This window comes from Oncorhynchus keta, chromosome 30 (genome assembly GCF_023373465.1).
Source record: "Oncorhynchus keta strain PuntledgeMale-10-30-2019 chromosome 30, Oket_V2, whole genome shotgun sequence".
Lineage (NCBI taxonomy): Eukaryota > Metazoa > Chordata > Actinopteri > Salmoniformes > Salmonidae > Oncorhynchus > Oncorhynchus keta.
Genome location: NC_068450.1, coordinates 33,465,972 through 33,492,799, shown reverse-complemented (window position 1 = coordinate 33,492,799; position 26,828 = coordinate 33,465,972). Strand labels below are relative to the sequence as shown.

The 26,828-nt window shown below is 45.1% G+C and overlaps 1 protein-coding gene and 1 pseudogene across 4 annotated transcripts in view; one reads left to right on the top strand and one right to left on the bottom strand.

Moving 5' to 3' along the window:
• The window catches only part of LOC118372132 (ensconsin-like), a 50,700-nt pseudogene extending 33,129 nt beyond the window's left edge, over positions 1-17,571 (top strand). The window contains exons 11-21 of the transcript XR_008087526.1: positions 1,776-1,918; positions 7,198-7,328; positions 7,479-7,770; positions 9,858-9,984; positions 10,072-10,252; positions 10,342-10,446; positions 10,669-10,718; positions 10,869-10,963; positions 13,500-13,677; positions 13,791-14,074; positions 14,213-17,571. The product of XR_008087526.1 is annotated as an ensconsin-like (transcript). The remainder of the gene's footprint in view (positions 1-1,775; positions 1,919-7,197; positions 7,329-7,478; positions 7,771-9,857; positions 9,985-10,071; positions 10,253-10,341; positions 10,447-10,668; positions 10,719-10,868; positions 10,964-13,499; positions 13,678-13,790; positions 14,075-14,212) is intronic.
• A 44-nt stretch (positions 17,572-17,615) lies between these two features.
• The window catches only part of LOC118372129 (four and a half LIM domains protein 1-like), a 28,462-nt gene continuing 19,249 nt past the window's right edge, over positions 17,616-26,828 (bottom strand). For all 3 annotated transcript variants that reach the window (XM_052488315.1, XM_052488316.1, XM_052488314.1), the window contains exons 2-6: positions 22,073-22,254; positions 20,778-20,955; positions 20,447-20,616; positions 18,593-18,779; positions 17,616-18,398 (exon numbers count right to left, since the gene is read on the bottom strand). In XM_052488315.1, the coding sequence (XP_052344275.1) occupies positions 18,244-18,398; positions 18,593-18,779; positions 20,447-20,616; positions 20,778-20,955; positions 22,073-22,228 (846 nt within the window). In that variant the 5' untranslated portion in view covers positions 22,229-22,254 and the 3' untranslated portion in view covers positions 17,616-18,243. The remainder of the gene's footprint in view (positions 18,399-18,592; positions 18,780-20,446; positions 20,617-20,777; positions 20,956-22,072; positions 22,255-26,828) is intronic.

Genomic DNA, 26,828 nt, shown 5'->3' with positions numbered 1-26,828 from the left:
CCAGCCGTGTCTAAAGGCTGTAGCCCAGCCGTGTCTAAAGGCTGTAGCCCAGCCGTGTCTAAAGGCTGTAGCCCAGCCGTGTCTAAAGGCTGTAGCCCAGCCGTGTCTAAAGGCTGTAGCCCAGCCGTGTCTAAAGGCTGTAGCCCAGCCGTGTCTAAAGGCTGTAGCCCAGCCGTGTCTAAAGGCTGTAGCCCAGCCGTGTCTATATCACTGTTGATGGGGCCTGCTTGCTCAGGGGTTCATGTCTTGAACAGAATGTGCTATCCAGTAAAAGTACACTTGAGATCACAAAGTTGTGCATACATATGTAGATGGGCACCACACATACAGGTGCAGGATCTGCTCACATGCACTCACAGCTAAGACATAATTGGCTGCGGTGTGTGTGTAGAGTCTTGTCTGGGAGCTGGTTCAGTATCTGAGGAGCTTTGGGAATCAGAGTTCATGCTGGGTGGCATTGCACTAAGCTACTTTCTTGTGGGCCCAGTGCAGCGCGCAGCTATTTGCCTAAGAGATTGAGTGTTTGTGCTGGTAACTGGTCAATGAACCCAGGGAGCTGGAGACTTGCTAGACGGTAATAAGAACTAGAGTCTCAAACCATAGACCAGCAGCTTACACTGACTCTGTATGAAAGACTTACTCATTAGCACCCTTCTAGAGGGGCTAGCAACTGGAATATGCAGGGTTGTGGCTGACGTACATCATTCTCTGTGAAGGATTTGTCCTATTCAACTTTTGGGTTTTTAATTTGGATTGGATTCAAGCTGGATATAATATTGTGTGTGGCATTGGCATACTAGACTAAGCCCCTAAAACTCTTGTCTTTTAAAAACAGAAAATGCTAGAAAGCCTGAAAAGACCAGATGAAACAAAGAATATGATTGAATAGGGACGGGAATTTTTGCAAGGGACCTCATGATACCATATTATCACAATACTTAAGTGCCGATACGATATACAGTATATTGTGATTTTCACGATTCTATATGTATTGTGATTCGATATAATTTTGCTCACCATATGTCTGCTGCAGATTCAAGCGAGCCATGAGAAAACGAGTTTTGATCAGTCATGGAAATAAAAGTGATGAAAAACAATTTGTCTCAAAAAAATATATATACTGGAGTTTTGGTGCAGGTCCAGCCATTAGAGCAAAATTATTGTGACATTGTCAAAAACAATAGTGCTATATATCTCTCGCTCTCTCTAAATGTATAACCCGACATGTAACTACCAATTCTTTTCCCACCATGAATGAATACTAGAAATGAATGTACTCCTCCAGCGTGCTTGAGTGTTGCTATTGGATAGTGATGGTTTAGGGTGTTTATAGACTAATGTGTGTGAGCGCTGCTAGCGTTTTCTGCTTTGATGTGATGATTTTGTGACGGTGGTGGGTTGTATGTGCGCTATGTTCAGTGTCTGCTGTGGCGATGTGCTCATTGCCGTGTTGTCGATGTGTTTTGCTATGAGCAGCACCGGAGCTTTGGCACCAATCAGGGGATGCCAGTCTGTCTGTCCTTGCCTCTCTCTGGCTCCACCCTCCAGCCCTTCCACTTTATCCCCAATGCTTCAACAACCAACTGCGTGCTACCATAATCTAACAATAGGTTGTTTTGTGCTCTTATCCCCCAAACCATTGTCTTCCCCTCTTTCTCTCCATCGCTCTCTTTTTTTCCCCCCATGCCTCTGCTTTGCTCACCCAACTCGGCTGCTTCTACCCGTGCTCCCATTGGCTGGTTTCCCTGCGCTACGATGACTGTGTCCTTTACCAGAGTGTCACCTGTGTCCTCGTTCAGCCTCGCCCAGCCCCCTGCACCTGATGCAGCGAGGACCTGTGCGCAGCCGCAGCATCGACCGGCAGAAGAGCACCACCCTGCCCACCTCGGCCTCGGCAGACCAACTGAACCCCTCACTGGTGAGACGTCATGAATCTAGAAGACATGGAATTAGCATTGATAGAATGGACAAATGGAAGACACCGAATTAGTGGAGTGGTGCAAACGTAGAGCACTTCGAACTAATGTGTTCATGTGCATGATGACAACCTGTTAACTTCTTGGTGCACCCATCCCGTTAGAGGGATCATTTTCATCAACATCCGCTGAATTGCAGAACGCCAAATTAAACTACAATTATTTTTTATTTTTTTCATGAATTCGCAATATAGCAAAACACAGCTTAGCTTGATGTTAATCCACCTGGCGTGTCAGATTTCAAAAAAGCTTTTCGGCGAAAGCTATCCAAGCGTTTATGTTAGGAGCAGACAAAACATTACAAACAGCTAGCAGCAAATTAATCTCTTACCTTTGATCTTCGGATGTTTGCACTCACGAGACTCCCAGTTACACAATAAATGTTCCTTTTGTTCCATAAAGATTATTTTTCAATCCAAAAACCTCCATTTGGTTGGCGCGTTATGTTCAGAAATCCACAGGCTCGAGCGGTCACAACGGAGCAGACAAATTCCAAATAGTATCCGTAAAGTTCGTAGAAACATGTCCGTTTTTTTATAATCAATCCTCAGGTTGTTTTTACAATAAATAATCGATAATATTTCAACTGGACTGTAGCTTTCTCAATAGGGGTGAGAGAGAAAATGTCTGTTCCAAGCTGCTCGCGCATGCTAAACACCGCTGGCACCCAGCCATCCACTGACGCGATGTGATCTTTCCTGCTCATTTTTCAGAATAAAAGCCTGAAACTTTGTCTAAAGACTGTTCACACCATGTGGAAACCATAGGAAAAGGAATCTGGTTGATATCCCTTTAAATGGAGGGAAGGCATGCAATGGAACAGAGGTTTTAGGAAAAACTGCAATTCCTGGTTGGATTTTCCTCAGGTTTTCGCCTGCAATATCAGTTCTGTTATACTCACAGACAATATTTTGACAGTTTTGGAAACTTTAGAGTTTTCTATCCTAATCTGACAATTATATGCATATTCTAGATTCTGGCCTGAGAAATAGGCAGTTTAATTTGGGTACGTTTTTTCATCCAAACATCAAAATACTGCCCCCTACACTCGAGGTTAATGGGGTGTGATTAGGTTTCAATTTTAGCGACTTAGCAGTCGGCTATGCATGCATAGTTTTTGTTCTTAGCAAGTACAGTCCCCTCCAAGGTCATCAAAAATAAATGAAGGAGACAGTGGAAATGTAGATCATGTAAAGGTGTGTGGGTTGTCTTTCCCAGAAGCCCTTTGGACACCAGGATTTAGTTACAGGAACATGGTGATAACACTCTCGCCAAACCTGCAATGATGTTGGACAAAATAACCCCAGTATACGAATGTCACTCAGTTATATGCGTACATCCTCTATAATTTGCCAGTCAAAGCAGCCCTGTGGGTTATCCATCCATGATACTGAGCTGTTTGCTCAGAATCCCACTGCTCTCTCACGACTCGGACAAGTCGGAATTACATTGAATACCTTCATTGTCCATTGGGGAGAAGACCATTGTTCACTAGAGAAATGCTTCTTTCACTCTTGTTGCATTAGAGATGTTTACCAAACAATTCAGTAAGACGAGGATGCCACTACTGCATTCAAGTGTTTTAGCCCCCAAGCAGGTTCATTGGGCATGAGCAACGTCATGTTAGCCTCGAGACATGTTCCATGCAGCCTGAGGCAAGCTTTGATTCGTTCAGTGTCCTCCACTGCCTGGCTCTCTCGCCCTCTGTCCTTTCTCCATGGTCCTCCATGGATATGAAGGAGCGCCTTTGTCACAGACAGACAAAGGAGCCCACAACAGGCTGAGTACAGTTGGAGTGGCTGGTTCAGGCCATGCAGAGCAGGACAGACAGACGGCGCAGGCAACATCCTGGGCCTATCAAATCAAATTGTATTTGTCACATGAGCCGAATACAACAGGTATAGATAGATCTTACAGTGAAATGCTTACTTACAAGCCCTTAACCAACAATGCAGTTTTAAGAAAAGTAAATGGTAAGTACATTATTTTTTTTTAAATAACAAATCATTAGAGCAGCAGTAAAATAACAGTAGCAAGGCTATATACAGGGGGGTACTGGTACAGAGTCAATGTAATATGTACATGTACAGTAGGTGGAGTTATTAAAGTGACTACGCATAGATAGTAAGAGTAGCAGTGGTGTAAAAGAGGGTATCCCTTTGAGCTGTTCAGGAGTCTTAACGCTTGGGGGTAGAAGCTGTTAAGAAGCCTTTTGGACGTGGTGCTCCGGTACCGCTGTGCGGTAGCAGAGAGAACACTCTGACTAGGGTGGCTGGAGTCTTTCACAATTTTTAGGGCCTTCCTCTGACACTGCCTGGTATAGAGGTCCTGGATGGCAGGAATCTTGGCCCCAGTGATGTACTCGGGCGTTCGCACTACACTCTGTAATGCCTTGCGGTCGGAGCCTGAGCAGTTGCCGTACCAGGCAGTGAAGCAACCAGTCAGAATGCTCTCAATGGTGCAGCTGTAGAACTTTTTGAGGATCTGAGGACCCATGCCAAATCTTTTCATTCTCCTGAGGGGGAATAGGTTTTTTGTGCCCTCTTCACAACTGTCTTGGTGTGCTTGGACCATGTTAGTTTGTTGGTGTTGTTGTGGACACCAAGGAAGTTGAAGCTCTCGACCTGCTCCTTTACAGCCCTATCGATGAGAATGGGGGTGTGCTCGGTCCTCCTTTTTCCTGTAGTCCACAATCCTCTCCTTTGTCTTGATCACGTTGATGGCCGCCTCGCTTCGCGTTCCTAGGAAACTATGCAGTTTTTTGTTTTTTTACGTGTTATTTCTTACATTAGTACCCCAGGTCATCTTAGGTTTCATTACATACAGTCGAGAAGAACTACTGAATATAAGATCAGCGTCAACTCACCATCAGTACGACCAAGAATATGTTTTTCGCGACGCGGATCCTGTGTTCTGCCTTACAAACAGGACAACGGAATGGATCGCATGCAGCGACCCAAAAAAACGACTCCGAAAAAGAGGGAAACGAGGCGGTCTTCTGGTCAGACTCCGGAGACGGGCACACCGTGCACCACTCCCTAGCATTCTTCTTGCCAATGTCCATTCTATAGACAACAAGGTTGATTAAATCCGAGCAAGGGTAGCATTCCAGAGGGACATCCGAGACGGTAACGTTCTGTGCTTCACGGAAACATGGCTCACTGGAGAGACGCTATCCGAAGCGGTGCAGCCAACGGGTTTCTCCACGCATCGCGCCGACAGAAACAAACACCTTTCTGGTAAGAAGAGGGGCGGGGGCGTATGCCTTATGACTAACGAGACATGGTGTGATGAAAGAAACATACAGGAACTCAAATCCTTCTGTTCACCTGATTTTAGAATTCCTCACAATCAAATGTAGACCGCATTATCTACCAAGAGAATTCTCTTCGATTATAATCACAGCAGTATATATCCCCCCCCCAAGCAGACACATCGATGGCTTTGAACGAACTTTATTTAACTCTTTGCAAACTGGAAACCATTTATCCGGAGGCTGCATTCATTGTAGCTGGGGATTTTAAGGCTAATCTGAAAACAAGACTCCCTAAATTTTATCAGCATATCGATTGCGCAACCAGGGGTGGAAAAACCTTGGATCATTGTTACTCTAACTTCCGCGACGCATATAAGGCCCTGCCCCGCCCCCCTTTCGGAAAAGCTGACCACGACTCCATTTTGCTGATCCCTGCCTACAGACAGAAACTAAAACTAGAGGCTCCCAACGCTGGTCCGACCAAGCTGACTCCACACTCCAAGACTGCTTCCAGCACGTGGACTGGAATATGTTTCGTATTGCGTCAGATAACAACATTGACGAATACGCTGATTCGGTGTGCGAGTTCATTAGAACGTGCGTTGAAGATGTCGTTCCCATAGCAACGATTAAAACTTTCCCTAACAAGAAACTGTGGATTGACTGATGATGATTTTTCAACGCCAATACCGATTTATTGGAGGACCAAAAAAAATGATACCGAAATCATCCGATTTCAACAAAAACACAATGGGTTTTTTTTAACATTTATTTGTAATAATAACAATTACATTGTCATTATTATAACAGGAATATTTAGACTTAAGTCGCTCTGGATAAGAGCGTCTGCTAAATGACTTAAATGTAAATGTAAATGTTATGGATGCCATCCGTTAGATAAAATACGTAATGGTTCCGTATTTCACTGAAATAATAAACGTTTTGTTTTCTGAATGATAGTTTGCGGATTCGACCATTTTAATGACCTACGGCTCCTATTTCTGTGTGTTATTATGTTATAATTAAGTCTATGATTTGATAGAGCAGTCTGACTGAGCGATGGTAGGCACCAGCAGGCTCGTAAACATGAATTCAAACAGCATTTTCATGCGTTTTGCCAGCAGCTCTTCGCAATGCTTCAAGCATTGTGCTGTTTGTGACTTCAAGCCTATCAACTCCCGAGATGAGGCTGGTGTAACCGATGTGAAATGGCTAGCTAGTTAGTGAGGTCAACATTGATTGTTTTTTTTATAAGATAAGTTTAATGCAAGCTAGCAACTTACCATGGCTCCTCGCTGCCTGCACTCGCATAACAGGTGGTCAGCCTGGCACGCAATCTCATCGTGAATTGCAACATAATCGGGCGATAATCGGCGTCCAAAAATGCCGATTACCGATTGTTATGGAATCTTGAAATTGGTCCTAAATAATCAGCCATTCCGATTAATCGGTCGACCTCTAATTTTTACCCCACTAGAAGCAAACAGTTTAGAACTAAATTCACCCTGCTCTTATACTAAGCAGTGTTCAGATAAACCCTGATTAAATAGTTATAGCTGTACACACACGCCTCCTAAGTTTGGCATGCATGTCATTTTACGTGTGTGACCCTCTGTGTTACCAGGTGTGGGTGTCCTTGCTGTGCCGGTCAGCATTACCCCTCTTGTGGTACGGGCTTTTTATAAATGGATATATTTGAATCAGACTTGCCCACACCTGTGATGTTATTTAAAGCCTGCTGTGTGCTGCAGTAGGGGGACACACACTCTGAGACCACATGGGGAGACTGTCTGTGTCATGGATCAAGTGCTATCTGGTCATTCCATGTTATCGATCCACTTCTACTGGTTCACTGTATTCTCATGAAGGGTTGCTGTTCTAGTGTTAATCCAATGTGTTATTTTAAGGATACCCTAGCCGGATGACGTAATGGACTGAATTGCCTCTCTCTTTGTGGAACGACAGAAGGAGAAACGGTTCTCGTCGCCCGGAGGGAAGCGCCCCGCCTCGCCCTCCAACATCGCGGGACGCCACCGCTCGCCCTCCCCTGCCAACCTCCCCGCCAGCAAAAGAACCCCCTCCCCCAGTGCAGCAAAGTAAGACATCACAGCTCTCCCCCAGAAAATGTGTTAACAATATTGGATATTAAACAATATTAGATGTTTCTTGTTTAATTGTGTACTATGAAATAGTTTAGATTTGTTGGATAGTTGATAAAACTGTCAAATCTTGTCTCCCCTCTACAGGCAAAGCCCCCGTAACCGTCCCCCGTCACCCGGAGGTACCAAACATCGCCCCCCGTCCCCTCAACCCAGTTCGGCCAAGCCCCCATCCCCTCAGCCCAGCTCGGCCAAGCCACCACCCATCCAGAGACCGGCCCTCACCCCGACCGGCCCCCCCACCCTGCGGAAGAAAGACTCCAAGCCAAAGGACCTGTGTCCCATCCAGGCTGTGGCCCCCCAGTCCCCAGAGCCCCCCAGACCAGCTCAACACCGACTCCAGCTCCCACATCCTCCACTAAGACCAAAGACAAGGACGGTGAGCAAAGAGAACCTACAACCTCACTGAGATGGCCTTTCTCTCTGAGCTGAGTTAGCTATTTCCATCTGTTAGTACCACAGTCATGACATAAGGCTGAAATCTCACTTAAGGACTTTGCCGAGCTCAGATTAATCAAGAACCAATGCTGACAATCTCAGTCTTCTGAGACTCACTTTCTTCGAATAAGGAGAGAGGGAGCCTATACTGTAAGCCTCTGAGGCAGTGTGTTGGAAACCCTGTATTGTATTACTGAGTTCCCATAAAGAGCATCAGCCTCTGCTCTGTCCTCTATCCGGATGTATCTAAATGATTTATGGCAGTGATCATCAACTAGATTCAGCAGCATATTTCTTTTGTTGAATGTATGGATTGGGGGCCAGAACATAATTATAAATTATTTGTTGACTGCAAATTGACCGCAAGAAGCCCAAACAGATATAATATGTATGTATATGATCTCTGTTATACGTGGAAATACTTTAAGAGATTTCCCAAATTAAATTAACTTGGACCGGATTTCCTGGTATAAAAAAAATATACATATGTCCAACAGAGGGCCAAATAAAAACCTGTGGCCTGCCAGTTGGGGAACCCTGATCTATGGCTTCATAGCTGTTTCAACACAGTGTGTTAGTGGGCTCCTGTGCGGTTCATTAGCAAGGGAAAGGGACATGGCAGCCCCAGCAGCAGCTTAGTGTGGAGCTGTAAATGCTCTGTGAACCAGCTGTAGTTCCATGCTGTTAGCCCTAGAGGTCTAGTACCCCCTTCTGGTTGGAGTCCTGTACTACTACTGTATAACTCATTAGGAGATAGTTAAGGAGAGGGTTAATGGATTGTGTGTGTGTGCGCTGAAGGCCCTCACTGCTCCCAATGGGACTTATTCTGCAGTATATCTTTTTATGACCAGCAGCCACAGAGATGTGTGTGTGTGTGTGTGTGTGTGTGTACTCTGTAGTAGTGCTATGGCTGCTGTGTGGTTATTATGTTGTGGCTTGGTTATGTCAAAGGTTCACTCATTTTTAACGTTTTGTGGTTTTAGTGCAACTGAGTGATTTATCAATTCCCTGGGTCATTTCATGTTTTCATGTGTATCTGAGTGATTGGCGGTGAAGCAGGCAGAAATCCATAGCGTTGTGATAGTCGCTATCACAACACTGGAAGTTCTAAGTTGCAATATTCCTACCTGGAGAAATGTCATTTAACAGAGGGTCTAGCACATTATTTCTGTTTGTCTGCCTCTTTAGTCCAGGGTGCATTGCATGGTGATGTTGCCAGAGATATTATAGAAAGGAGATAGGAATCCAATGAATGAAGGAATATATAACGCCCCACCCAGTAGACTTTTGACCAATCGCGTTCACTTTGTCATGCTGTGTCACGCGGTTACTAAGCTAATCGTCATGCAATCCCTTCTGAGCCTATTTTCCTCAATGCCACGATTCCAAAGCTATACGATACTATAGATGGCAAGTTAATTCTCATATCTCAGAAAATATTTGTAATGATGTACTTCTTGCTGACGAAATTTGTGCTAATGTTGGGTTTTTGAGCTAGTGACCCAATAGACTCCCATTCACTCCTTGAAGGAGAGCACACTATTGACGTTTCCCATCACCTCAAAAGTATATCGGCCGTTGTGAATGTCAGACTACTGCTAGGCGCATCGATCTGCAGGTTGAACATGGTGAGATTGTAGACTCCTAAATTGATAATGCAGTTTGTTTAGGCGATTTCTACAGCTGACTAGCTACTTTGCATGCTGATATTGTCTTTCCAATTTGTGTGTAGCTATGTTTGCTAGCTAGCTCCGTTTGTTAGCTAGATAGCCAGCCAGCCCATAGAGAGAACATTGCATTGTGGATTTTGTAGTCGATTTGAGCTGCAACCGATATCCACAACAATTCTCCTTGTTGCTACCAGCCTTCATTATAATGCCGAAATGAAACATTTGTTCACAAGAAATATTGTTCTCACACATTAGTGTTATTTAACACTCTAAATTAAAGCAATGGTTTTGGGTGGATTTTTCCTTTTAATGAAACAATACATTTACTAACCTCCTGTGGCTCCTATCGGTCTCTCAGAGAAGTCCATGGCGGGCACCAACTCTGCAGCCGAGGCCGCCATGATCCTTGCCGAGAACCGCCGTCTGGCACGGGAGAAGAAGGAGAGAGAAGAGGCACTCCGAGTACTGAGAGAGGAGGAGGAGAAGTAAGGAGGCATGCTGCTAGAAAACTTTCAGGTGGTCTTCATCTTTCTGTGGGGGGGGGGCATTGACCTTTCCTATCCTATCTACAGGCTGAGGAAGGAGGAGGAGAAATGCTTGGCCGAGGAGGCACGGTTGAAACGCCTGGAGGAGGAGAGGAGGCTAGCGGAGGAGAAGAAGAAAAAGGAGGAGGAGGACGCTCTCATGGCCGAGGCAGACCGAGAGAGACTGGAGGCTGAGGAGGCCGGGAGACAGGCTGAGCTACAGAAAGAGGTAGGGACACACACATTGACAGTGTTGTTGATGTCATTTTATAGTTTGATTGGTTGCTTGTGATTGACCACCTGTTTGTCCAATCGCAGCGTGAAGAGGCGGAGGCTCAGGCTGCAATTGATGCAGAGAAGGTCCGCATTGAGAGGGAGAGGGTAATGGCCCAGAACCATAAGGAACGCATGGAGAGGAAGAAGGTGGGTGGAGAATCACCATCACACACTGCATGCGTTGACTGGATGTTTCACTAACCTGTTCATCATGTGCACTCAGTGAAAGTAGCACCTGCATCCACTCCCTGTATACCAACACTTGAATGTAAAGGCATGTCATTGAGCATTTTACATTGAGCATGTCTGCAGGGTGTAATTTGCCAGAAATTTTTCACGTGAATCTCACTGTTGCTTTTCGACTTGCAGAGAATTGAGGAGATCATGAAGAGAACCAGAAAAGGAGACCAAGAAAAGGGGAGTTCACATTTCTCAAGCTCTGATATCTCCATGGGAAACTGTGCTTTCCACAATAGCCAAATCAGCTGGATTAAAACATCCAGTAATCCTCCCACATACTAGCTGATACATATTTTAACTGGTGCTCTGTCCATGTGTCCTGTGTAGGGAGGAGATGATGATGATGATGAGGATGAGAAAGACATACAGGATGAAGAGGGAGAGGAGGAGGTTGAAGAAGAAACCAACTGTGTCGAAACCAAGGGTAACTGTCCTCACTTTAACCACCCCTTTGCCACAACGGTGTGTGTGTGTGTGAGACAGCTGGGCAGTATGGGCAAAAATCCCATAAATGGACTGAGTTGTAGCTATAAATAGAACGATTAACTTGAATGAGTACTTGCTACTTTAGATGTAACCATCAACTGTCTTGTTAGAAATTTCCCAAATTAGCAGTCTTTCATTTCAAACTTCACATTTCTCTGGTATAGGCTATACTGCTTATACTGATAGATAGGCCTAGTGCACGGTTCTGACTGTCTGGTGGCTGACCTGCTTATACTGATAGATAGGCCTAGTGCACGGTTCTGACTGTCTGGTGGCTGACCTGCTTATACTGATAGATAGGCCTAGTGCACGGTTCTGACTGTGGTGGCTGACCTGCTTATACTGATGGGCCTAGTGCACGGTTCTGACTGTCTGGTGGCTGACCTGCTTATACTGATAGCTAGGCCTAGTGCACGGTTCTGACTGTGGTGGCTGACCTGGCTATACTGATAGGCCTAGTGCACGGTTCTGACTGTCTGGTGGCTGACCTGCTTATACTGATAGATAGGCCTAGTGCACGGTTCTGACTGTGGTGGCTGACCTGCTTATACTGATAGATAGGCCTAGTGCACGGTTCTGACTGTGGTGGCTGACCTGGCTATACTGATAGGCCTAGTGCACGGTTCTGACTGTCTGGTGGCTGACCTGCTTATACTGATAGATAGGCCTAGTGCACGGTTCTGACTGTGGTGGCTGACCTGCTTATACTGATAGATAGGCCTAGTGCACAGTTCTGACTGTGGTGGCTGACCTGGCTATACTGATAGGCCTAGTGCACGGTTCTGACTGTCTGGTGGCTGACCTGGCTATACTGATAGATAGGCCTAGTGCACGGTTCTGACTGTCTGGTGGCTGACCTGGCTATACTGATAGATAGGCCTAGTGCACGGTTCTGACTGTCTGGTGGCTGACCTGCTTATACTGATAGATAGGCCTAGTGCACGGTTCTGACTGTGGTGGCTGACCTGCTTATACTGATAGATAGGCCTAGTGCACGGTTCTGACTGTGGTGGCTGACCTGCTTATACTGATAGATAGGCCTAGTGCACGGTTCTGACTGTGGTGGCTGACCTGGCTATACTGATAGGCCTAGTGCACGGTTCTGACTGTCTGGTGGCTGACCTGGCTATACTGATAGATAGGCCTAGTGCACGGTTCTGACTGTCTGGTGGCTGACCTGCTTATACTGATAGATAGGCCTAGTGCACGGTTCTGACTGTGGTGGCTGACCTGCTTATACTGATAGATAGGCCTAGTGCACGGTTCTGACTGTGGTGGCTGACCTGCTTATACTGATAGATAGGCCTAGTGCACGGTTCTGACTGTGGTGGCTGACCTGGCTATACTGATAGGCCTAGTGCACGGTTCTGACTGTCTGGTGGCTGACCTGGCTATACTGATAGATAGGCCTAGTGCACGGTTCTGACTGTCTGGTGGCTGACCTGGCTATACTGATAGATAGGCCTAGTGCACGGTTCTGACTGTCTGGTGGCTGACCTGGCTATACTGATAGATAGGCCTAGTGCACGGTTCTGACTGTCTGGTGGCTGACCTGGCTATACTGATAGATAGGCCTAGTACACGGTTCTGACTGTCTGGTGGCTGACCTGGCTATACTGATAGATAGTCAGAACCGTGTACTAGGCCTATCTATCAGTATAGCCAGGTCAGCCACCACAGTCAGAACCGTGCACTAGGCCTATCTGTCTGGTAGCTGACCTGGCTATACTGATAGGCCTAGTGCACGGTTCTGACTGTCTGGTGGCTGACCTGGCTATACTGATAGATAGGCCTAGTGCACGGTTCTGACTGTCTGGTGGCTGACCTGGCTATACTGATAGATAGGCCTAGTACACATTCTGACTGTCTGGTGGCTGACCTGCCTGTACTGATAGGCCTAGTGCACGGTTCTGACTGTCTGGTGGCTGACCTGCCTGTACTGATAGGCCTAGTGCACGTTTCTGACTGTCTGGTGGCTGACCTGCCTATACTGATAGGCCTAGTGCACGGTTCTGACTGTCTGGTGGCTGACCTGCCTGTACTGATAGGCCTAGTGCACGGTTCTGACTGTCTGGTGGCTGACCTGCCTATACTGATAGGCCTAGTGCACGGTTCTGACTGTCTGGTGGCTGACCTGTCTATACTGATAGATAGGCCTAGTACACATTCTGACTGTCTGGTGGCTGACCTGCCTGTACTGATAGGCCTAGTGCACGGTTCTGACTGTCTGGTGGCTGACCTGCCTATACTGATAGATTGTTGTGAATTGACACAACTTTTGATGAATTTTTCTTGGTTTTAATGGACACAGATACAAAAATGGCAGTTTAAACTTTAAGAAAGATTGTCCAGGTGTCACATTCCTAGTGAGTGCATACACTGTATGTGATTGACTTGTCTGTTTGCACAGACACCACTCCTCTTTGTGAGTGTGCATATTGAGTCATCTGCCATCTGCTTATTTGTCCCCGTAGACGATGAGTCAACCCAGCCCGGAGATATTGCCTTGGAGACGGACGACCTGGAGCGTGGACTGGCCCGCAGCGAACCAATGGGAGTGCGGGAGGAGCCGTTGGGATGCGTGAACGGGATACCGGAGGCAGACGACAAGGAGAACAACAGAACCACCGCTGAGGGGCCTCTGGCTGTGAGGTATGACACACACACCCACACAAGGTATACCACTCCCAAATGCTCTAGACACAATGATATAGGATTATTTTTGGCTATAGGCATCTTTCATTCACTCCCCCTCTCTCCTCCAGTCCAGTGCCTAAGGTTCATTTAGTGGGGGGCTCAGAGTTCCTGAACGAGGACTCTAACAAGCTGTCCCCGGGGCTGAACGGTAAGCCTGGCCCCTGGAGCTTCGAGGAATTAATTGACCTGGGCGTCAACTCCAAGGGCCGTCCCCTCATCGATGCTGACGGCCGCAACCAGGGCCTCATCGACTGTGACGGGGCCCCCAATGGACCCAGGTTGGCCTTCGAGGACAAGGGGACCCCCGTGGCCACCCTCCACCCCTCCAGTCAGCCCATTGAAGCCCTGTCAGGTGTGAGAGTTATTTTGGAAACAACTGTTTGTATAGTTGATTTATTGTTACTGTACTGCACATGTTGTATAGAAAAGTGAATTGCTTTGTGGATGTCAAATATTGACACTTGTTCTCTTTGTGTCTTTCTCTCTCTAGAGATGTGAGGCTGCAGCTCTCCCTTCGGAGGCCTGTGAATATTGCACTTCCAGAGTTCTTGTCCAGCTGAGCTCCAGACCCCTTACCCCCTCCACACGTACACACCCGCCCTCAGCCAGAGGAAGAGCACAGGGGTTGAGGGGGGGACAGGGACTCCAGAACGCTAAATTTGCACCCCCACCACATGAAAAGAAAATCTAAAAAGAGAAACAAAGCTTCAGGGGAAAATCTCTATTCCTCCTTCAATGTGCTCACTTCAAGGGCTCTCATCCTCCCATACCTATAACAGTTGACACTTGGTTATTTTTTAAATGTTGTTTTGTTCATACTGTTGTTTTTTAAGTGTTGTGCAGGGTGTGCAACGTAATTTATTAATTTTGTTGTCTTCGTTAAATGTAATTGCTGGTTTGAGAATATTCCAGGATTTATGTACATAACACTTTGCTCTATGATTGCTATGAGTTCATTACTTCTCGTGTCATGAGTGAGTCAGGAAACTCTAGTACTGATTGGTGGGCTGGGGAACCTGGGTATTGTAGTCTCTCAGGGTCTGCCTACATGAGCCCTAAGTATCTCCAGTGGATAAGGGAGTATTTACACGTGTGTTATGACTTACCGGTTCCCAAACCAGAAGCGGCACTATGTAACTCTAATCCCATCCTAACCAAATTGTAATCCGACCTAGAATTCTGGATTTGTCCTTGCTCTCCTTTAAACTCTCCAGGTCCTATTCTCCCATGGTTTACCCCTGCTCACTCCTGCTCTTCTCCTTATGGCCACTAGGGGGCACTCAGATCTATGAATCAAACAAATGGTTTTATGAAATGACTGTTGCCTACTAACCTATGGTAGCAGGCATAAAATAAATGCCTGAGTGGGGTCGGAAGAAACCGGAAGCATACGGCTTTCAAACTTCGCCTCTTCTCAGCTTTTCCCCTGAAAACCGGATTCTTCCGGCACTGCTGAGGGTGGTTGCCTACTATTTCAAATTTACAAACTGAAGGATGTAGGAATTTGACAAGCTGGTGATTTAGTAAATATTTGTGAACTGTTGCTGTTAACTTTCGGTTCCTGGTCTTTAGGTTTATGTCCTCAGATCTTGACATGTTATGTTTTTACATGTATGTAGACTTAATGTTTAACTAACTCATATCAATTCTGAATTTAATTGCATCCTGAGCGCTGAGGTATAACATGACCCCCAGCAATGACTGCATGAATTTATACACTTACCATATGAATGGCTATAGCCCGTAGTGGATTAATGTGTATGTTGGTTAATTGCAGTCAGACGAGGTCCATGAGTTTCACTTTACGTCACTCTTCTCTAAGGGGTGTACTAGTCCAGAAACTAACTTGAATGGTTGGAAGTTTTCTCTCACGATGCCCAAAGTTCCTTTTTCTAGGGCTAAAACACAGTTTTGACCTGGCTGTAGATGTATGGAGTGTTTCCTACATTCGCTGTCTGTCTATCTCGTTCCATACAAATTCCAGTGCTTCTCCACTAAGCTTCTATGTTACTTCTCCTGGTAAAAAAAAGTGTTTCAATTATTTGTCATAATTTGGCCGTCTGTTTATATACAATATACGAAAATATATTTCCTCATATTTAAGTGTTATTGTATTATGTATGTAATCAGTATTGGGCCAATGCTTCTGTGGGTGGGGTACTGCGAATGGATGTTACTTTATTTAAATGTTTGTTCTATTAGACTCGTGCCCTTTGCCAGGGTAGTCAGTGCTGTTACCCTATGATCTGTTCTAAATTAAGCCCTGTCTCCTGCCCTCTAGGCACTTTAGTAGATTGGATTGGTGTAAGCAATATGGTAACGATTCCACGAGGTTAAGCTATTATATTGCTTATACCTGTCAAATGCTTACAAAGTGCCAAGGGATAGGGACTAAGGGTTGGTGTTACCCAGGAGGCTACAGGAAACCCTCCTGTTCTCCAGTACTCTGAGCCTAGGGCAGGGGATCCTCATACTGTAGAGGGAAGATGTCTGTGCACCTTGATTGAGGGCATTTTGTGAAGTTCTGACTTTCATCCCCCAACCACCTCTAACAATCGCCTTGGTCTCCGACAGGGGTGGACTGAGGGGTGGAAATGTTTCAGTGCTTTATCACAGTGTGAAAGTTTGCAGTCATATGGTGTCTGAAGGTTAGCATGAACTCTGACTACTGCGCCACACGCTTCTCTGTATAGCAGCAGTGTGACGGAGTGAATCTACCGCTAAATGATGGAGATGGGAGCAAATGCGATTTGGTCAGTCTTGTTCTTGTCTCGTTTATGGGTTCTTTCAAATCTGTGTCGAGAAGCTTGAATTCCCTAATGCTTGAATCGTCCAAACGGAGAGGTTTGGGGACCTTTGTTTTTTTTGCTTCATAATAAATCTGTTGACTGTCACATTTAATAAACCATAAGGTTTCTCTGAAATAGCTTTATATTTGACATACCTTATGTCTGGACTTAGACCCATGAGCTTAGCTTTGAGAATGTAACTTTAACTAAACAAACAAGCCCTTAAGCATTTAACATGCTTCTCTTTTTGAGGAGAAACCTTTTTTTGTTTTCATGTGCAACCAGTTTTATTATTCATCACAACATAAGACACTTTGCACTGTGGGAGGTTTTCCACTTCTTGAAAGGGTTGACAAGCTTTCTAAAATGAATTACACGGGGTTGACTTGTCACCAAGAAGTAACTTTACTGTATAGTCATGTTCGAGAGGTGTGTGTGTGTGTGTGTGGTATTCTGGAAAGAAAGTTTTCTCTCTCCTCTCCGGTCTCCTCCCATCCAGGCTTTTAATGATCTACCCTCCTTGACTTGACTAACCGTTTATCTTTTCAAAGTGCAGGGGATTGCTGTAGACTTATTCAATATGAAACGCTTGTTCCTTGGTCAGGTCTACATGTGCTTAGCTAATGGCAGTGGCGCTGGCACATCCAGTCATGGATACTGTAGATCGGACCAATACAGGACAGTTGCTGCTTTAATACTAGAAATGTTCCAGGTCCTGTTATGTTTTTTAATTCCCATCCCTTTCTGCATCTGTGGGCCTGAATACAGAGCTAACTGTTCTTAATTGATCTCATGATTCAGTGGCTATGACGGTAGAGTAGGATGCCTTAGATTGAGAATAGGCTGTATTTTTATTTTATAGTAATTAATAACTAATCAAATGTGTCACGTGTCCTTACGTCGGCCATGACAATCATTCTAACCGACCAGGGCTACAATATGAATATCAATAGCTTTTTCAGACCCTAACCCAAGCCATGTCCACAAATTATATTTGTAAATATATCTAAAGTGTTCTGAGAAGATATGAACTGTTAAAATAAAGTTTTGCTAAATAAAAGTAGGCGTTTTTGTTATTTCTGTCTAGCAGGTGAAAATACTCAATTTTATTGCTTGCCTTTATTGACCCATCATAATGTGCATTCACATCCCGAACTTTCCCTCCACGTCAGAAAGTTACAGTATGAGTACATGATTAGATTCCCATCTCATAACACCACTTGATACCTACAGAAGACCTAGTTTGTCCATACTGATTATTACAAGAAGCGTTCGTTATGTGAAACCCTCATACGTAAGTAACTCTGCAAACATCACTTCAGAGGGGCCGTGACCGATTTTATTTAGTGAAGCTAGTATATAATTCAAGAAGCAATGTGAAGCGTTGTAACATGTAATTGCCATATTAGTATTATCAAAGCAGTGTTCCAGTAAGGCAGTGAAAATAGCATTCCCTAATATGGCTATGCAGTGTTCAAGCTTGTTAGTATTGCATATCGAAGGCTCACAAAAGCAAACCAGTTGACGTGTGTTAGTATTCAACAATGACAAAACACTGGAACAAGATTCCTATTTGGCTGCTGTTCAAATTCACTCAGGTAATTGACCTTTCTCTAGTTTTAACCCTTGGATTGACCTCTCAACTTTAGTTGGCACTAATTTATGTTCCTGACCCTGTCAAAACACCTCAACATGAATGACAGAACTTTTTGGGCCTCCTGGCTGGCTGTGCTCACAGCTTCTTAGCACAGTCAGGGCAGTAGATGTTCTCTCCGTTGATGACAAAGCGCTTGTTGGCCAGGGAGAGGGAGCATTTCTTGCAGTTGAAGCAGTACTCATGCCAGGAGTGACCCTCGTAGTTCACCACGTTGGTCCCATGGCCAAACCCTGTATTATGGGAGATGGTATGTGGAGCAGTCAGCATAGTAATGGGACAGATATATGATGACCAGTGCTGCTTAGTCAAAATATAATGTCACCAAAACAGAATATCATGTAATTAAATCCTTTATAAAAACAGCATCTGTCCATGCAATATCAGGCATACATGTTCATGTAAACTATGTGTGTGGGTGACTGACCTGTGATGGGGTTCTTGCAGCCGTTGCACTGCTTGGCAACGGAGGTCTTGTAGCAGTCCACACAGTAGACGTGCTCCTCGTGGGAGGTGAAGCGGGTTCCGGCCAGGTTCTTACGGCAGGTACGACACACAAAGCACTCAGAGTGCCATGGCTGATCTTGGTAGCTTATACCACCTGAAGTGATGGGCTGAGGGGAGAGAAACACCATGTTAGTTCTATTGGAAGACAGACTTATTCTCTATGAATAATAACAGAAAGCATTTCCTTTAACTTGTACCTTATGAATACTATAATTAGGTATACTGTAATTACACTGTCATAAGGGACAGATTGAAATGCATTGGAAGGAAGGAGTAGTGGTCCAAAATAGGGGAGGGTTGTCAATTGTATTTATTTACAGTTGAAATTGTTCATTTGAAATTGAGGTGAGGAAGACCGTTTCAGGCCTACCAGAGTTACTCCTATAATCTAACAATATAATGCTTATCTTTATACCAAATATTCAGATTGAATATGTACGAATTATCCTCCTGTACGTCAAAATCTGTAGAGCAGGCAAAGAAAAGCATGTTGTCGTAGCATGCTGCTGGCATATCTCTCTCTGGGGTATATAATATTAATATCAAACCGTGGACACCTAAACCTATAGGCCTTTGCATGCAATGTCCTGATGCATTTAGTGTGCAAATCTCTGACGGCTGAACCGTGAGGTGGACAATTATTGTTTTCGGAAAAGAAGCCCCCCCCCCAAAAAAACAATCTTTAAAGTTTTGCATATGCTACACATCGAAACACAAGAAATAGTGCTTCTGTAATTGGTTTTCATTTGGCTAACAAATGTTTCTTGATGTTTATTGATGTTTCTTGATGTTTATTGATGGCGCTGACTGCGCCAGGTCAGATCTGAATGCAGATAGATGTCCAGTAAATTAAAATCTTCCCTGTCATGTTGTCCGGTGCCAAATATTCCTAAAGGAAACTGAAATGGCATATTGTTTTTATGAAGATTTTAGAATATTCACATTAATCTGTCTACAATCGGATGGAAACCTAGCTATAGACACCCTAAAGACTCTGGCAAGTGCGCGAGTCCAGTGTCACTTTGATTCTGTCTGCACATCATGGTTCACCAGCAGCCCCAAACATCTAAAGATATAGACCAAGAATAAAGAACAGGCTACCAGCCAAACAAGCTTGTAAGAATTGAACTTAAACTCCCTCATAATCATCTGGAGGTTAAGCACTTTTTCGTCTGTATCTCTAATTATATATGTATTTATGTCAAATATAGGGACCACAATGGAAATAGGTCCCTGACTTTACTGTGCAATCCTGGCCACTATTAACATGTTTGTGTATATATGTATTTTATTAACTGACAAATCAGATCAATCGATCAATTCAAACTGTGCAGCGGCCAATTGGTGAAAGGAAAGGGACGTCTGTTACAAGAAGTTTAATGACATTCTGAGATTCAAGCCTTTGATACTGGGGAAGCCTACAATGTAGGGAGGGATGCATTTTCTGTTTGTTGACACAGTCTATTTATTGTGGTGTTGAAAACCATGACATTGAAATGCTTGAAGTCGGTATACTTTGTTTATTGGGTGTATGGGGTATTGGCACAGAAACCTGTTGGTGGAAAATGTGTTGCATATATTTGATACAATAATGAATATTGCATCAAAAGGTTTAAAATGTGATTTTCCCCCTGGCTGATCATTGTCTGCAGCCCCCCTGTACATTTCTATCTGTCCCTAACATGAAATAACATGATAGGATAAAATGGAGCAAAATGTTCTATCTAATAAAATCTGTATTTGGGTGTGTGAAGGGGAACATTTAGTTATTCACCTGCTTGCAGTGGAAGCATTTCTTGGCAAACTTCTTGTCGTGGCACGGGCCGCAGTAGATGTCATCGCCCTTGTTCAGGAAGCTCTGTGAGCGGATTGGCTGCTTGCACTCAAAGCAGGTGAAGCATTCCTCATGCCACACCTTCTTCTTATACTCCACGTTCTGTGTGCCTGGCAATCCAAGATACAGAAGAATAGAATAAAAAACCCTGTTTCATAATGTGGGAATTGAAAATGTCAACATTGAAAACGTTAACAGCAGCCACGTGCACAGTGCTAGGTCACTTTAAAGAAAAGATGAAGAAGTGCATTGTGGTTATGGTTAAGCCCACCTGGCATGACCACCTTGTAGCAGGCCTGGCACCGGTTGCCATCCTCGCGGGAGCCACACTTGCCACACATGATCTTGCCGTCATCCCTGGCGCTGAAGGGCTCGTTGGCCAGGGGCTTGTAGCACTTGGCACAGCGGAAGCAGTCCTCGTGCCAGTGGCGGTTCTTATGGTTCAGCTCCTGGACAGGAAGGAGGGGAGAAGGTCAAGAGTAAGATACATTAATACACACAGGCTTCATACACACCTCATTAAACTGAGGCTCATTTCCCTATCAATTGTAGGCTACGGTATTCAGAGGAGTTTGCCAGAAAACAGAGTATGTCCATCTGGAAAGAATTATTAGCAGTGGAGATGAAGTGAATTTGAGTGCAGTGTAGCATGAAGGACTGACAGCCAATACAGGCAGACTACAGCCAATACAGGCAGACTACAACCAATACAGGCAGACTACAGCCAATACAAGCAGACTACAGCCAATACAGGCAGACTACAGCCAATACAGGCAGACTACAGCCAATACAGGCAGACTACAGCCAATAGAGGCAGACTACAGCCAATACAGGCAGACTACAGCCAATACAGGCAGACTACAGCCAATACAGGCAGACTACAGCCAATACAGGCAGACTACAGCCAATACAGGCAGACTACAGCCAATACAAAAAGACTACAGCCAATACAGGCAGACTACAGCCAATACAGGCAGACTACAGCCAATACAGGCAGACTACAGCCAATACAAAAAGACTACAGCCAATACAGGCAGACTACAGCCAAGGTGACACAATCCTACGGGGTTTAGTCAGTAATGATAGTGTTTATCAGACAAGTGTCCGTGACTGAATGTTGACTGTTATGTTGTGGATCTGCTGCTCATTGAGGAAGAACAGATATGAAACACTAGTCTTAATCTGGACATATGAACTGAAGCCAGTCAGCCTACTGAACACAAACACGCACACTCACACGGACACTCCTACACTCCTACACACACACACACACACACACACACACACACACACACACACACACACACACACACACACACACACACACACACACACACACACACACACACACACGGACACTCCTACACACACACACACTCACACGGACACACACACACACACACACACACACACACGGACACTCCTACACACACACGGACACTCCTACACACACACACACACACACACACACACACACACACACACACACACACACACACACACACACACACACGGACAATCCTACACACACGGACACTCCTACACGCACACACACACAATACCTACCTTGGCATCAGCCCCAATGGGGCGACGGCATTCTGCGCAGGTGTTGGCGCAGAGCTTGTCGAAGCACTTTGTACACACGTGCTTCTCATCTTTCTTTATGTACTTCTTCCCATGCAGGTTGTCACGGCAATAGTAACAGTCGAAGCGTTCAGTCATGGTGGAAGTAGCGTAGCTCCTGGGCCCTGTACCAACACACACAACAATCACATTTACTATTGGGGATCGAGTCACGTGTACATGATTAACTTGTCAAATTCATTGATTGACAAGTAAATAAACGCCATTGGAGATGAATTGACTGGAAGCACGTGAACTGTCAAGGCTCTGGTTCAGCTGGATGTGATGTCTCAGAGTCACCACAGGGAGGCAGTGTAGGTTACCTTTTGATTGAGTAAACCACTACCGACTTCTGCGATACGGATTGAATAGAGCCCTAGATCTCAATATGGTCCATGTGGGTCTTAAGAGAAAGTAATACCTACATGACTTATTCATCATATTATTAGACTACCATGATCCTCAGCTATCTGCAACCCTGCCCTGAGTCATTCCAAAAGTCCCCCCCTTTCCATAATCCAACATCCAAGCTAAAAGGAAGATATATTCAAGCTGGCATCCCAGCATGTGTTCTGTCCTCTAATCAGAACCAGCCAGGTGAGGGGCTTAGCACCGGCATGCCAAACAGCTGAGGGAAGTGGCACACCGATGTCTGCCTGTCCTGAACAGAGCTTTAGCATGTAGTCATCACTCCATGTCGGACTCGGCCCCACGGGGGGCTTTGCTGGAAAGTTTAGGCCATATTTTTAGAGTGCCTGACTCACTCACTACAACACACCCCATCCAACCAACTCCATTGGCTATTAGTGTAAACAAAAAAGTCCCCCTGCTCCTCTCATCAACATACCAACATTCCCATCACAACGGGCAGAGACCTAGCTGTTCCCTGGAAGAGATGGGTGTGTTTATATGTTTGTACTCTTGGGTCTCCCTGGAATGAACTATGAACTTTCAGCCTTTTACTTATGTGTCATCTGGGTCATCTAAATTACGCCAAAACTACCAAAGGTCAATCAAACTGGATCTCTATGCTGGGGTTAGCCGTTTGGGAGCCAGAGCAAAAATATCTGTGATTTATGAGACACAACAGATGAGATATTATTGTGAAGTTCTCAAGTATCTTAATCCAGTTGAATAAAATGAGTGTGATGGAGGGAAATACTAACACATTATATCCTGGTAGCCATGGGAACACTGCAAATATTTACGAACGCCAATTGGTGCTCTTCGAGGTGTCTGGGGATGTGTGTGGTGAACTGAACGGGATGAGTTACAGACACTGTGGTATGTGCTCTCTCCCAGCTGTAGTGTCTAGTGAGGATGGATGGGTGGGTGGAACAGGGGAAAGAGACAGGCTTGTCTTCAGCTGTGCCAGAGGGATAAAAGAGGCAGCCCGGCTTAAGCCCCTATGCTGAGTCACCGGTGAGTCATCCCCATTCTTATCTCAGTGGTACGAGCCAGCCAGGATCAGTCCAACAGAATCTAACTTGCAGGATTGGATCAGTGGCTTGATTATGGGGAGTAGGGTAGCAAGGTATCACAGTCTCAGAAGCCTGAATCCATCTAAAACTGAGTAAACCATGCATTCCATTCTGAGTGTATAAGCACTGTGCACTTGTTTCAGGGACATCACTGGGGTCGAGCTTCCTGCCATCCAGGACCTCTATACCAGGTGGTGTCAGAGGAAGGCCCTAAAAATGGTCAGACTCCAGCCACCCAAGTTAGAGACTGTTCTCTCTGCTACCGCACAGCAAATGGTACTGGAGTGCCAAGTAGGACCGAAAGGCTCCGGAACAGCTACTACCCACAAGCCATAAGACTCCTGAACAGTTCATCAAATGGCCACCCATCTATTTGCATTGACCCCCTTTTTTGCACTGGCTCTATGCACATTCACTGGACTTCACCCACACACTCACACATACTACACTGACACTTAAACACACACACTACACTGACACTTACACACACACACACACACTCACACACATACTACACTGACACTTAAACACACACACACATACTACACTGACACTTAAACACACACACACACACACACACACACACACACACACACACACACACACACACACACACACACACACACACACACACACACACACACACACACACACACACACACACGACACTGAAACTTAAACACACACACACACACACACTACACTGACACTTAAACACACACACACACACACACACATACTACACTGACACTTAAACACACACACACACACTCACACACTCACACACATACTACACTAACACTTACACACACACACACACACACACTACACTGACACTTAAACACACACACTCACACACATACTACACTGACACTTAAACACACACTCACACATACTGCACTGACACTTAAACACACACACACACACACACACACGACACTGAAACTTAAACACACACACACTCACACACATACTACACTGACACTTAAACACACACACACACACACACACACACACACACACACACACACACATACTACACTGACACTTAAACACACACACACACACTCACACACTCACACACATACTACACTAACACTTACACACACACACACACACACTCACACACATACTACACTGACACTTAAACACACACTCACACATACTACACTAACACACACACACACACACACACACACACACACACACACACACACACACACTACACTGACACTCACACACACACACACTCACACATACTACACTGACACTTAAACACACACACACACACACACACTCACACATACTACACTGACACTTACACACACACACACACACACACACACACACTGACACAAACACACACACACACACACACACTACACACACACACACACACACACACACTCACACATACTACACTGACACTTAAACACACACACACACACTCACACATACCACACTGACACTTAAACACACACTCACACATACTACACTGACACAAACACACACACACACACACACACACACACACACACACACACACACACACACACACACACACACACACTCACACACACTCTCATACACTGACACACACACACTCACACACACACTCATACACACACACACATACTACACTGACACTTAAACACACACACACACATACTACACTGACACTTAAACACACACACACACACACACATACTACACTGACACTTACACACACACAGACACACACACACACACACACACACACACACACACACACACACACACACACACACACACACACACACACACACACACACACACACACACACACACACTGACTCTTAAACACATACTACACTGACACAAACACACACACACACACACACACACACACACACACACACACACACACACACACACACACACACACACACACACACACACACACACACACACACACACACACACACACACACACACACACACACACTACACACACACACACACACACACACACACATACTACACTGACACTTACACACACACACACACACACACACACACACACACACACACACACACACACACACACACACACACACACACACACACACACACACACACACACACACACACACACACACACACACACACACACACACACACACACACACACACACACATACACACTGACACTTACACACACACACATACACACTGACACACACACACACATACTACACTGACACTTACACACACACACACACACACACACACACACACACACACACACACACACACACATACTACACTGACACTTACACACACACACACACACACATATGCTCTCACACACACACACATGCATATTGATGCCACACTCACACACAGACACAGTTTCACACTCTTTCACTCTCTTCACATACGCTGCTGCTACTTTGTTTATTATCTATCATGATTGCCTAGTCACTTTTACCCCTATGTACATATGACCTTAATTACCTCAACTACCACATATCCGTGTACATTGACGTACCGGTACTCCTTGTATAAAGCCTCGTTGTTGTTATTTTATTGGGTTACTATTTCCTTTTTTATTGAGCTCATTGTTCTTACTTTTTAACTCTGCATTGTTGGGAAAGGGCTCATAAGTAAACATTTCACAATCAGGTCTACACCTGTTGTATTCAGCAAGTGACAAATAAATGTTTGATTTGATTTGATCTAGGCCCACTAACTCAGAGGAGTGACTTTTGAGGACACTGTGGGTGCCACTGTGCCACCGTGACCATTATGGGTCTAGATTCCTAATAAAAGGGCAGAGTAATTAAACGCTAAGCCCTTCAGCTACCGCCAATCACATAGCACCCCCCGCAGAAACAGCTCTGGTATGCACCAGCGCTCTGTAGGAGGGGTTGGAGTATACCACTTTGGTCCCTGGGGAGGGAAGCTCTCTACAGTGGAAAGAGTAAGAGTAAGAGCACACTGAGTGGTGAACCAGGATGGTGCCAGGGAGCCTGGCTCTCATCTCTCACCGATGGCAGATCAAAGCCAAACGGCTCCCAAAGAGAGAGGTATGGAGGTCAGGCAGATCAACTGTTAGTATCTACCATGTGATAACTCTGTCTGACTCATCATATACCAATGAATATTAAACGAAACCTCTTTGATGATCTACTGACAGCCAAAATGATGCTGTCCCAAGGACTTAACTTCCCCCAAGT